The 13,050-nt window shown below is 40.4% G+C and overlaps 1 protein-coding gene across 2 annotated transcripts in view; it reads left to right on the top strand.

Moving 5' to 3' along the window:
* Positions 1-13,050, top strand: part of mtmr11 (myotubularin related protein 11) — a 30,342-nt gene that overhangs the window by 1,596 nt on the left and 15,696 nt on the right. The window contains exons 2-5 of one of the 2 annotated variants that reach the window (XM_018700067.2): positions 2,586-2,633; positions 6,160-6,229; positions 12,485-12,621; positions 12,849-12,918. In XM_018700067.2, coding sequence (XP_018555583.1) covers positions 2,586-2,633; positions 6,160-6,229; positions 12,485-12,621; positions 12,849-12,918 — 325 coding nt within the window. The remainder of the gene's footprint in view (positions 1-2,585; positions 2,634-6,159; positions 6,230-12,484; positions 12,622-12,848; positions 12,919-13,050) is intronic. The other variant, XM_018700068.2, reaches the window with a different exon arrangement.

Below are 13,050 nucleotides of genomic sequence, written 5' to 3' on the forward strand. Positions count from 1 at the left end.
TTGGTTTGATAGACAGCGCAAAGCGATGTGTACACACAGAATGAACGTGCTCAGAGTTGCCTATTCCTTTGGGAACAGTCTCTTGGCTCCGTCTTTGTGTTGCCTGGCTTTTTGTCTCTGCCTGGTTATTTTCAGCAGCCGCAGGGGGAAACAGTAACAGATGCCTCTTTACTCTGCCCTCGGGCGAGGCTTGCATGTGGAGTGGGGGTGATGTGCACTGCACAACATCTGGCTGTCGCCATGGAGACAGCAGTTGGGAGGTAGAGGAATTTTGAATATGATTTACCTCAGAATGAGACACGCAGAAATTGCCACAGCCCCCCATCAGTGGAATCCCATGTGTCCAAGTATGAGAATGTGGCTGAGCCTCAGATATGGTAATGTGGAGTAGTAGGCTGTGTAGATTATATGCACAGGCCACCCACACACTCTTGTGGGTTTCACTTCCATGAGAGTGTGTTAAGACTGCTTTAGAAAACTGAATCCAGTCCTGGACTGAAGTTGGACCAGATGGCTGTAGAGTTTACACATATTGGTGAATCATTTCTTGTGTAAAAATTGTGTTTATGCCATCCAAGCCATTTTGAATAGTGTGAAATATTATGGGGCCGCATCTAATGATTATTTTTTTTATCATCACTTTGTATGCAGATTACTTTCTTGATTAATCAATTGATTATTTATTTTAGAAGGGTCAGAAAATAGTGAAAAATGCCCATCACAATTTCCTAAAGCCGAGGGCGACATCCTCAGATTGTTTGGTTTGTACGTCAGTACAGTCAGAAACCTAGAAAGCTCCTTACACAATTAAGAAGCTGGAACAAGGAAATGTTTATAATTTTTGTATGAAAAATGACAAACCAGAGTTATATTAAGGAAAACAACAAGGGTTATTACTCATGCTTATTTTGGCTGTGTCCACCCCCTTGAGTTCACTCTATCTGCATCTCCCAGCCAGCTTTGAAGCAGGCAGCATGAAAGGCACACAGCACAAAGCTCCACAGAAGCAAAAATGCCAGAGGAGGGATCATCTGAGCTCTATTCAGAGTGGCTGAAGATCCAAGCCCGATAGGAGTGGGCCAGAGCAGTACAGTCACCCACACCCGCTCCCATAGGACCCAGGCGTCACATTCACTACCAGCCCCTGTGCTGCTGAAGCTTCTGAAAGAGAGCACAACAATGGGCTCTTCTTAACATCAGAGCAGATTTATGGTTTCAGTAGAGGCTGGATCGATTTGGCATTGGGTGATAATTAACCAGAAGCACTATTCACCAGTGAAAGGGCTGGGTCTTGAGAGGTTTGGTCGTTTGTCTGTTTTGAGTGTAAAGAGCGGCTCTGATAATCTCACTTCTGGGAGCTGAGGTGTCAGAGCTGATGACTGTCATAATAACATAATAATTTCAGAGTCACTTCAGAGAGAGGCGATTATGCGCCACTGAAAATGTTCAATATTCATCATTAGATTTTCACTTAAGCCATTTGGCTGACACTTGATGATGTGCTGTTACTGAGGATATATGGGGTTTAGACACATATTCTGTAGTAAGTGTGCTCTAGAGACCAAGAGGAGGCAATGTTGCTGTTGATGGACATGCTAGCTGTTGTGGTTGTTGGGTCTGTGACCTTTTACTTGCAGAATGATGTGTGTGTCAACTTGGCAACCCTCTGGCTCTTTAAAAAAATCTCCTTAAAACTGATATGTCAGGGCTGCACTAACAGGCATTACTGCATAATGACTGACTGAAACTTGCTGTCAAATCAAATAGAGTGTGATTTGTCAAGGTTAGCAAAGGGGAACAGCTCAGCAACTAACATAAATTTGTATTTATGTTGGTTAGGTTTGCAGTTATTGATTATTTTCATTATATGTTAGTCTGCTGATTATTTTCTGGATCAGTCGATTAATTTATACATATTTGCATGCTGGTGTTAGCATTTACCTAAAAGCACCACTGTGCCTACGTAAAGCCTCACAGAACTGCTAGTATGGCTGTAGTCTCTTAATCTCGTTGAGCTAGTGTCCTGCTAAAGTAAACAAACACTGTTTTATTTGGCTCAAGATGACCATTGAACCCTCCTGTACTGACCCTACAATGCACCAACCACACAAACGTGTTTTTTTTAATGGGACAATGAAACACAAATCATTCAGTGAGGATAACATTAAGGAAGCCAGTAATTATCTGTTTGTTATGTGTCTAGAAGTCTAGACTGATGGTGTTATAATGAAGAACGGGTGAGATTGCTGACAATGCTGTAAATATTCCCATGTTGCCAGGCGGGCACTCACGATGGAAGGTTTCAGATTAAAACATTACTACAGGGAGAGCTGTGCTAATTGCTGCAGGCTGTTACAGAGAAATGGGTTAAAAGCTGAGGATATTCATTATAGTGTGATGCAGGAAATTTCACATTAAATATTAACAAACAGAATACCCAATTCATTAAACATTAATTTATTATTTTACCCTATATGTTGGGTTCAGTTTCTGTCTTTTCTGTAATTTCTGTGTTCATACTCATTCAGGGCAAAATGTATCTTTTGCTGGACTCCAGCTGTGTTTTTTTAAATACACTTCACTAGGTAGCATTGAGGACTTCATTTCACTGTGAGCTCCTGATTACATTCAAGGTGGGTTTTGGTCCTTTTGCTTTGCCTTTGTGGTTTTGCTTTCAGTACATGAATATATTTGATGTCAGCTCCTCTGTTCCTCTTGTAGCAAACACAGTACATCATTACAGGTGTGTTGCTAATGGAAAGACAAAAATGGCCAGAGGTCACTGTACTTTTTATTCCTGTAAACAAAACAAATCTCTCACATTATTCTGAATGGAATAAGTGGAAACACTTCAAAGTGAACTTCACTTAGCAAAACTATTTGTCCTAATTTTGCTTCCAAGTTAGTTCACAATGCCATATGACTGCCCCCATTCATCTGAGGAAATGGATAGCACAATACAAATAAACAGGCTGTAACACTTCACTGCAGTGAACAGTGGCTAAAAGCTAATGTGTATATGCCCCAAGCAGAGCATATCTCAGCAGGAGTAGCCTCTGAAAGATGCTAAAGGTCCACCCTTTTTTTTGGGATGTCACTGCTCAGCTTGTAGAGATTTGTGTCAAATAGTGGTAGCGTCAGAGTCTTGTCGTTTCCCATAAAAGAGATTTGAAGACACAATGGGCGATTTAAATTTAGGGGATTAAGATGCAGCAGGAGATTACTGTTTCTCCAGGGCCCCACCAAAAATTCAGTTTGTTCTCATGAGTTTGGCCTGTTGTTTGGGGAAAGAGAAGTATGTTCCAGACCCAGGAACAAGCATGCTTACTGCAGAAGTCTGGCCACAGTAGCAAGGGGAAGCCATGAGCAATGGAAACTGCAGTGAGCCTTGGCCACTGTCCCTGAGGATGAAGGGAGAGAGCAGAGAAGGGCAAAAATGGGGCAGGGAGGCAGCACAGGGGGAGAAAGAGGCACTGAAAGCGATATAGTGGTTACGCTGAAGCCACACAGTGAAAGCTAAAGTGAAATGTCGGCAAAAACACAGCCCTGGAAATGTGGTTTTTGAGTGATATGAGTCGCAGAGACTTGAGGGCAGTTTTACTTTGACCACACTATCTTTAAGTTTATGCCTAGACATTATCTCATTCCCCTTTTCCTTATCTTTGTTGCCTGCTTTACCTCTTTAGTGTAAAACTTGCAAGTGAAGCAAAAATGCCTGTATTTCACATATAAATGTGTTTGCTGTAAATCATTTTAAACTGCCACATTTATTGCTTCCACAAATCTAGTTTTTGCTAGTTTAAGCTCCGCTCATATCACCCTTAATCACGTTATGTACACAGCCGAGTCTGCATTGCGTGCCAGTAGCACTTCACCTTGTGCATTGCAGTGTTATCTGGCACATTCACTTGACTCACAAGACCCTGAGGTTCAAGTTTGTCAGTCTTGACAACCTTCAGAGGACAGATCTAACACACTAGACTTACAAAAGGGATAACAAAACAAGATCTGAATAGCCTGTGATGTTCTCATAAAGGGGAGAAGGAATTCAGCTGCGGGTTTTCTGTGGGTGTCGATGGAGAGGCAGACAGAAAGCAAGATACATTTAAAACCAGATGGAAAAAAAAATGAACAATGCTCTGGCAGAAACTAAGTCTTGTAAAATTTTAGTGTCCTGCCTTATAATAAAAAAACCTTGTTTTTCTCTAGTGGTTTTTACTAACATAGAGCTTTCAGCCTTTTGATTTGGTCAGTAAAATTGTTGGAAGTGGGACCATATCTTAAAGGCCTTGAAATAAACACAGTCTAGAAATATATAAGGAGAACCCCATGCTATTAGATAATTCCTGTACTTTTATTGCAGACTTAAGAGTTGGCAGTATGGAAGCATTTTATAGGAAGATCTTACACCACAACAAACTTTCCAACATGACATTATTTAGAGCTCATATAATTTGGGTTGATTAAAAACATTCTTTGTTTTTATTACTGTGTTCATGGCTGATGTAGGCCTGGTTTAATTAATTTGAAAATTTCTATGGTTTGTTTTTTAAAAAAAAGCCCTTTGATGTTTATCTTTATTTGAATTATTCACTATATATCCTTTGCGTCAAAAGCTATGAACTAAAAACTTCATAAATGTTAAAAAGAGTTTGATGGCGGGGTAATGTTCCATCAAGGCAGCATCAGCAGCATATTGCAGTATCTCTACATCTCATTATGAAACAGCCAGGCGCTCTCATGTGCAAAGAAAACAAGCACCTATGAATAAGTGTGATTTTACTGCCTTTTTACGGAGCAAAGGTCGTCTTTGTTAAATGTTCCCTGTGTTTTTTTTACAGAGGACCACAAGCTTAGCGTTTCAGGTTTTCATGAGCAGGCTGCTAACACAGAATTCACCACAGTGCAAAATTGTTAGCATAACATTGGCGACTGAGTGGATTCATTGTTATTGTTCACAGATCCTTGCTGACTCAAAGAAATTCTGGTGTTTTGTGATAAAGCTGGTGCCTTTAAATGAAACAGTGATTAATAGTTTCATTGTGGTCCAAACTCAGCCAGAATTGCTGAGAGAGAAGTTTTAGGCTCTACAATGTATAGTTTTCTTGGATATCAACTCAGGCCGAACTCTATTTCTGTACTACTATAAAGCTTGTTTGCCACCTGTGTAATCATATCAGCCTCTCACATTGCAGGGGTTGGCACATTATGGGATTTCTAGCCGATAAATGTAAATGGCCTCCGTAAGGAGGGGGTTAGTAGCAAAGTTAAGTGGAAGCATATGTGCTAGTATGCTCACAGTTCTGATTATAGAAACCTCTGTGGCTCTGTGGGGTTGGATTCTGCTTGTAGAACAGACTCAAACTACACAAGACTTCACGACTATTATAGAGAAAGCAGGAACAAACAGAGCAGCAACATGGAAACTAAGACTCATGGAGCATTGTGTGGTTGGCTTTGTTTCTTTGTCTTTGAAAATGAGCCCCTGAGACGAGCCAGGCTTTGATGACAGAAGCAGGCAGAGCCATAATTTAAATATAATCAACAAGACCAGAGGTGACACAAGGCTCTGTCCATGGCCTGAGTGTGTGCTGTTTAGTCTGTATTTGTATTTCTTGTGTAAATACTTTGGAGCCCATAGCACAGGTTAAAAATAGTGGACTATTCCTGTCAAATGAACACTGCTTTTATATTCAGGCTATTTAGGTTCCTGTGAGTTAGCAAAATTCTGCATTCTGTTAACATAAAGTTATTAAATTGAGTGTCACTTGAGATCAATACCATAAAATTCAGGACTACCTAGCTTAGCGTACCCCAGAGACTGAGAACAGGGGGAGCATGGTCTGGCTCTGTCCAAAGGTTAAACCACAATTTTCTGCAATTTTCTACAATTTTCTTTTTTTTCAACAAATTAAATGAGCAAGGTATAACATGTTCATGTTTACTGCCTGTCGACTCAGGCTTCGTATTTAATGGACAGAGAGTTGAGTGGTATCAACCTTCTCATCCAACTCATGACATGAAAGCCAATAAGGAGGTTTCCTAAAATGTAAAACTATTCCTTTAAGCACTGGAAATCTCTTGCTGGTTGCGGTGATATGTAAAATAAAAGAGTTGCTTTGGAAACCAACATTAATGGCATCTCTGTTTCTATTACAGGAGAGGATGCTGAGTCAGAGTGGGGTGAACGCACGGAGTCGAGATGTGTTTGGACTACGCTGTCTACCGGGTAAGATGGATGTCTGTGGCACAGCTGATCAACACCAATCAGTTCTTACTAAAGCCACCTTACTATAACCACCATTTTCTTTAATATGGTCTAAACTTTTGCTTTTGTGAAATCCACATGCTGAATTGACAAAGTGATTCAAGCTCCTGTAACAATAAGCACTTTGCAGCTGATATCACAGCCAAGCAAGCATAAAAAACACCTAAATAATATAACACCTCACCATATGAACTTCAATTAACAAGCTGCCACTGCTGCTCCAGGGTCAGATAAAATATCAACACTCAGTAACATTGTACAGAAAACTGCTCCTGCAAGCATTGTTCTCAGCAGTTTGTAATTTCCATATTGCACTTGTAGCCACACCTGGACCAGGAATGTCACAGCAGGTGCTCTGCCCTTTGAGATGGGAAAACATCTGCCATTGAAAAGCTAACATGAACACACAAAAGGAGACTGAGAGTCTCAGTGAACAATCGTGTAGTGGAGATCAAAATAACTCACAGCTTTATTGCACAACTGAAACATTCTCAAATGTTAACAAAGAGAAATTAAAATCAGCAGCTAATGTTAAATCAGTTTCAACTCGTTCAGAATAGTGCAGCACGTTTTTGCATTGCAGAGATGTGTGTATTGCAGAGACTTATTTGTACTGTAGCTGCTGCTGAATTTGACCCTTTTCTAGTTGTAACATTGTCACAAAAATGAAATGACTGTGCTGTGCTGTACGTTGTCAGGCAACGTTGTGTGTGAATGAGTCATACCTATATTCTTTTTTTCTTTTTTGTGCTAAAGAGTTGTGGTGCAAAGAAGATTTGTACTTGAAACAAGCTGTCAAATATGCAGTTATTGGCTGGTATCTCTAAGATGGACCATAAGTGATTATTATTAATTGTGTTGCCCCTGAGACTTAGACTACTGGGTTCCTCCTTGACACTTGTTGTTTAGAAATACTGTGACAAGATGACCCCAGATCCTCCAGGTGTGTCTAACAGAATCACCTTTTCCATCAACTGTTAAAACCTGTACTGCAGAGAGTGTTTAGCCTGCCAGGCTTACCAGAGGTCAGCCCTGTTAACGCAAGTGATAATCTTTTGGATAGTGTAGAACCACAGAAAATCACTGTGGTTTTAAAGCGTAGGTTATTTATCTCGACTGATCTGCTCATTTTCTTGTGTCAGCAACACCCTGCAGGAGATTTTCATAAGAATGGCAGTGGACCACAGCTCCTACATCTGAGACAGGCTAATCTTTAACGCTACATATCAGCAGTTAGTACTCACAGCACTCTTCACAAGAACAGATCAAGTGTAAATGTGTGTGTATGTGTATTTTTATAAGGGAGTTTATGAGGTGTGGATTCTTCCTTAACACTCCTCGGTTTCAGCTCACCTCCACCTTGTGATTTTTAATTCTTCTTAATTCTTTCTTTCTCATATTTTCATCTTGCACTTTTATGATTTCATTTGTTTCATCCTTCTTTTTCTCTACTTTTTTGGTTTATTGAAGCTGTTTTTTATCTCTTTTTTTTTTTTGGATTGATACACAAAGGGACCTCTTGGGCTTCCATTGACCTTTCTGTCACGTACGCATTTATAACACACATTTTCATGTGTGTACACATACTCTTTACAGACACACACACTTCCTTCCTTATTTCATTCACTTAGCCAGCCTAATTTGTTTTCCAGCAGTGTGTGTTTTCATCAAATACTTTCCAGACTCTGCTGCTCCTTGACAACACTCACAGAGATACTATTCTTAGCTGTTAACATTTCACTGTGAAATGTTGACTGTCTGTATTTTACATTTTTTCCCCTGCTGGCTTTCAGCTTCATCTCCATCTCCAACAACACCTTACAGTTCTCTTAGCCCTCTCTTTCTTCTCTTTCTCCACCTTCATTCCAGGCAAATTAGAAACACAGCTGTCCATAAGAACCTGTTTTATGTTAAGAGAGAGAAGAAGACAGTGTATTGGCAGCTTTGTTCTGCTTTTTCAGAATCCTTCTTGTCTTTTTCCATTGAGAGCTTTATTAGCTCCTCTGTGAGCTAAAAATTACTTACTATTACACTGCTGAAAACATTTTATTTCATTGTGTTTTGGGCATTTTTTCAAGTGATGGGTTCAGCTTTCGGGGGGAGGGAAACCTATCCTTTGGCTCTTTGCACGCTCTGCAGTGTAAGTGTTGAGACAATTTGTGAGAACAAGTTCACTTTCAGACACAAAGGAATCGCCAGTCAGCGTTGCCGCACTGGGTGAAAGAGCTCACATTGCACCTGTGGACTCTCTCTCTTTCTCCCTCAGAACACATGCACACACTCAGAAGGATGGGACATTTGTCAACCCTGTGTAAAAACAGAACTGTTAGTTTGTCATATCAGTAACACCACAGTGTTGTTCTTGCATGGTAGGGTAACCTAAAAATGCCTTAAATGCATGCATTCTCAAACTAGATGCACTGACAAGTTTAGAAAAACAATGTGGTTCACAGAGTCAGAGATATGTTTGCAGAAGTTGTCCCGTTCTGTCAGTATTTAACAGGCAGCACACAGCATCCTCTGTGTTCTCATGTGACACCGGGACACAGGACCGCAGAAACCGAGCCGGCCCGCGGGAGGGCAAACAGGTCAGGACAGCTCCAACAGCCATAGGTAGATCATGTACCTTTTCACTGCTGCGAGTGGGGGAAGGGTTATACTGTCCATTCACACACAATGCCAAGAGGCCAGGACCCCCTTCAGAGCAACTTCACAATCCCCTTGCTCCACAGTCTTATGTTACTGCAGGATTTAAAGGCTGTCAATCAGCTTTATCCCTTGTTGATTGATGGACAAGAGATCAGAGCATTGATATATTACTTGGATTTCGATCTTGATATTGAAAAAGGTATTAAATTCCCTTTGTTTCTATGACTTGGGTGTAGTGTATTCTCCATAAGTGGACAAAAAAGATATGAAAAAAGATTTTTTGGGCATTTACTGTATATTTCTGATTAAGACTGGCTTTGCAAAAGGGGAAAGTTGGACACATTTGCTGTATAAAGTGACAAGCTAACATAGCTTAGTTGTCATTTGAATCTGTTGTCACCATTTGTGGATGTTGAAATACATGGAGGTTAGTGGTTTTGGGTTCTCTGTACTGTACTTTGTCAACAGAGCAGTCTTCTGGGAATTTTGTGCTGTGTCACATTATAAGGAAGACCACAGCCACTTAGGGCTTTTTATTGTTACATAGAAAATATTCTCATCAGCTGCTAGTCAGTCAACAGCAGTGCCTCTGTATCCCTAGATTTAACCCAATGTAACCTCTTCCTGGTCTTTACTCTTCCTCCCAGTGGAGGGTTGAGGAGGGCAGGAACCTTTCTCTCAGCGTGCATCCTAGCTGAAAATGAGGAACAAATGTGGGTAAAAACAAACAAAACAGAGGCTGAGAGCATATGGTTCAGATGTCTCTCAGCTGTATTTTTTCAGACTGGTTCTTTAGGTCACTCTCTCCTCATGACTAAGTCAGTGACCACAACATCAACAGAGGCAGCTGAGATATTAAAGGGGAAATTCAAATTTAATGTGGGAACCAAATGTTATATATGTGCACATTTAACATAACAAACTAGACTTGTTCTTAATTGGAGCAAACGATTAAACAAGTTCTTGAGCACTCCTTGCAACACTTTCTCAATATTTGTGTTGAACTCATTTCTTCTCTCTCTGCTGTCAGACTGTCAGGCCCCACATTGCTGCTGCATGTAAAACCTTACTATTCAAATATAGATAAGAAATGCCAGTAAATGCTGGGTGTCAGTGTAATAAAACCATGGCCTGAGGCGTTTAGCAGTTTTGCCTTTCTGCTCCTCAACTAGTCAAAACTCCAACCCACCATTTCATTATGGCAAGCTCTCCACCCTATAATGCTGCTGTAACTGGCTTCTCTAGAGCTGTTATTGGCATTGAAGAAGCTGCAGCAAACACAGGGAATCTGAAAACAAACAGTCATGGTCTTCAGTGAGTTTTGTCTGCTGCATGACATTCTCAACTGTTCTTCTGTGTTTTTTCCTTTCCACAGTTGTGTACCAAACAAATATACCAAAATGTCTTAAACATGAGTGGCATATACACACAGGGTCACTGACAGGAAACTAATTTATTATTGTTAATATTTTAATGTGAAACTTTAGATTTTTAGTTTTTAGTTGTTTTAATCAATGTGAAAGTGGCTCTATATGCACTAACACTGTGTAAGTACAGCACATTGTGCTCCTCAGGAAGAACATAAAAGATTTTATGAGATTAAAGGACAACTGTCTTGTAAACACCTTCACTAGTCCAGCTGACTCATGCTGCGCTGTGGCACCTGCTTGCACTGATTTCTTAAATATCACCAAAAGGGGCCAACAAGGACTGCAGGCCTCTGCTTTCTGCCTTCCTCTTCTTTTCTCCTTAAGTTCTCAAATCTACAAGCTACAGGATTGTTTTCAGCTCTGTGGCACCCTGGGGAGACATTAAAGCAAGGCACCCAAGGTCACAGATTGTCCTTTGAAAGACAAGCTCTCAACAAGAGTTCATTTGTGTTCATAGTCCCAAGCTTCTTAAATCTCTAGCTAGATCATGTGTGGTCAGGTCTAATTGATAAGTCCAGCTTGGGGTTTTTCTGCATGGTTTTGGAGGCTAAAGGGAATAAGCATAATAATAGTGCACGCCCGAAGATTTAAACTCCCCTTGTGCAATCAGCAAATTATGGTGTTGGAAGCAAAGGCTCCTCTTCCTCTTTCTTTCACAGCATAAACAAATGTTTCATGTGTAAAAATGGCTGTTTCCTGTTTGCATGTTGGTATCCCCCAAAACATTCATTAGGCTTAGAGCATTCTGCAGATGCTGGGCTCAGCCCAACAGCTCCACTGTCGTTTTCAATTTGAGGGTCGTGATAGTTCCTTTCACATGTGCAGTGGAGGAATTTTGTGTTTCCTCTGTCTTTTTTTTTTCAGTCTCAAGGAACCAGCAGTCTTTCCCTGTCTTTTTCTTGGTATTTTAAGTGAAATGAAAACATTTGCCTTGCCGTGTGTCTGGCCAAACCATCCTCTTGTCATAGACAAAAAGGCCATTTTCTCCACGTCTACCCAATCCCGGACTCTGTTGCCATGGAAACCCACAGTCTAGTTGGCAGAGGCTTTGTATTCCTGCAGGACACTGTTATAAATGTGCTGTCTCACTGCTGTGTGTGAGTGTGTGTGTTTTGGTGAAATAGTTTTCCGTTTTGTTTTCTTTGAGAGCGTAAACTCACATCTGTTTGCGTGTAAGATGTTTTTTCTGGGTGAAAAGGTTTGTTTTTGGAAGCTTTGCTTTGGAATTTCAGATGCTTCTTCTGCTTTCCACCAAAGATGAAGGGCTCATCACTCTCAGCAGTATTGGTGGACTACTAATAAAGTCCTGCACACATGCACTACATAGTTCTGCATGTCAAATATTATTAAAGCTGAACAAATACATTTTTGCCCATCATGGGGTTCTGTTTTTTCCACATTTCTGAGAATCTGGATATACAGAGATTTAAGGTTTCATTTGAAGTTGTCGTTACACAATAGAAGATTGACTCTGAGTCACCAACACCCTTCCTACACTTGACTGAATGAACACACTGTTTGCTGGTTTCTCATTGATCTTTGCTTATACAATACAATGACATGTTATTAAATATCTCCTAAATTATCCACTGAAGTAAATTTCAAAGATCATGCAGTTTTAGAACCATGTGTTCTTTATTTCTACAACACATCTGTAATTTAAATAATATTCAGGAGTTTTGAGAATCTTGATATTCAGCTGCACATTTGACAAACAGATGCAGTTTGAATTTTTACTGGTGTACCCAATTTATTATTTCATGAGTACATTAGTGAGCAGTGTCACTGTCATCTATAAGGTGGTGCCTTTATTGTTCTTGCTCTCCCATGCCTGTCCAGCCTGATCTGGAGACTTGCAACAATAAGGACATACCTCTTTGTTTAAGGGTGTTTGTTACACCCACTCCCGGCAGCCTCCTTCCATGCATGTTGTTTCTTTGTCTATACACTTCCTGTTATTTGTCCTCACCAGAGAACCCTGCGTATACACACTCAGTTATGCAATTCTGCACAGATGAGAGGTCAAAAACAGTCATAAACTGGCATTTTCAAAACTAAAAACCCCTTGCCTGACATTCGTTACTCATAAATTCCATCCTGTGACCTCTATGCTACATCTCCCTTTTGTCCTCACTAGGCGAGTGTGTACTTCAGAGAGCTGTTATGGTGAGGAAGAAGTTGACTGCCAGGGAAGGAAGAGGTTGGTTGTCTGGGACCCTCTTCTGTACACACTTCAGAGTGGCCTTCGTGCCCCAGGACAGTCCAAAACCTGACGTGAGTAAATACATATTCCGTCATAGCATAGTTACTCCAGGTATTCTTATTGTTTGGTTTAAGGATGACATTTTTGCATACTGTAAAAATATGTTGACAGGATCAAAATTTTAGATGTCTTTGTCCTCACATACATTCTTATAAATATGAGAAATAGGTATATATTCAGAGCTTCAGAACCAAAATAATGTTTTATACATTTTCTATTAATAATGTTCATGATGCAGGACAATGCAGACCCAGTGCTTTTAGGAGATCACGATGTGGCTTTGGCATCCATAGAGAAGGTTGTGGTTGGTAAGTGAAACCCTGTGCCCACATTTTTACTGCCAACAAGTTAAAGTATTTTAATTCATGTTATGACTCAAGATTTATTGACTAGCATTGCTTTTGTAATACACTCCCTGTTTGGGTTCAGTTACAGAGTTG

This window comes from Lates calcarifer, linkage group LG15 (assembly GCF_001640805.2).
Source record: "Lates calcarifer isolate ASB-BC8 linkage group LG15, TLL_Latcal_v3, whole genome shotgun sequence".
In the NCBI taxonomy this organism is placed as follows: Eukaryota; Metazoa; Chordata; class Actinopteri; family Centropomidae; genus Lates; species Lates calcarifer.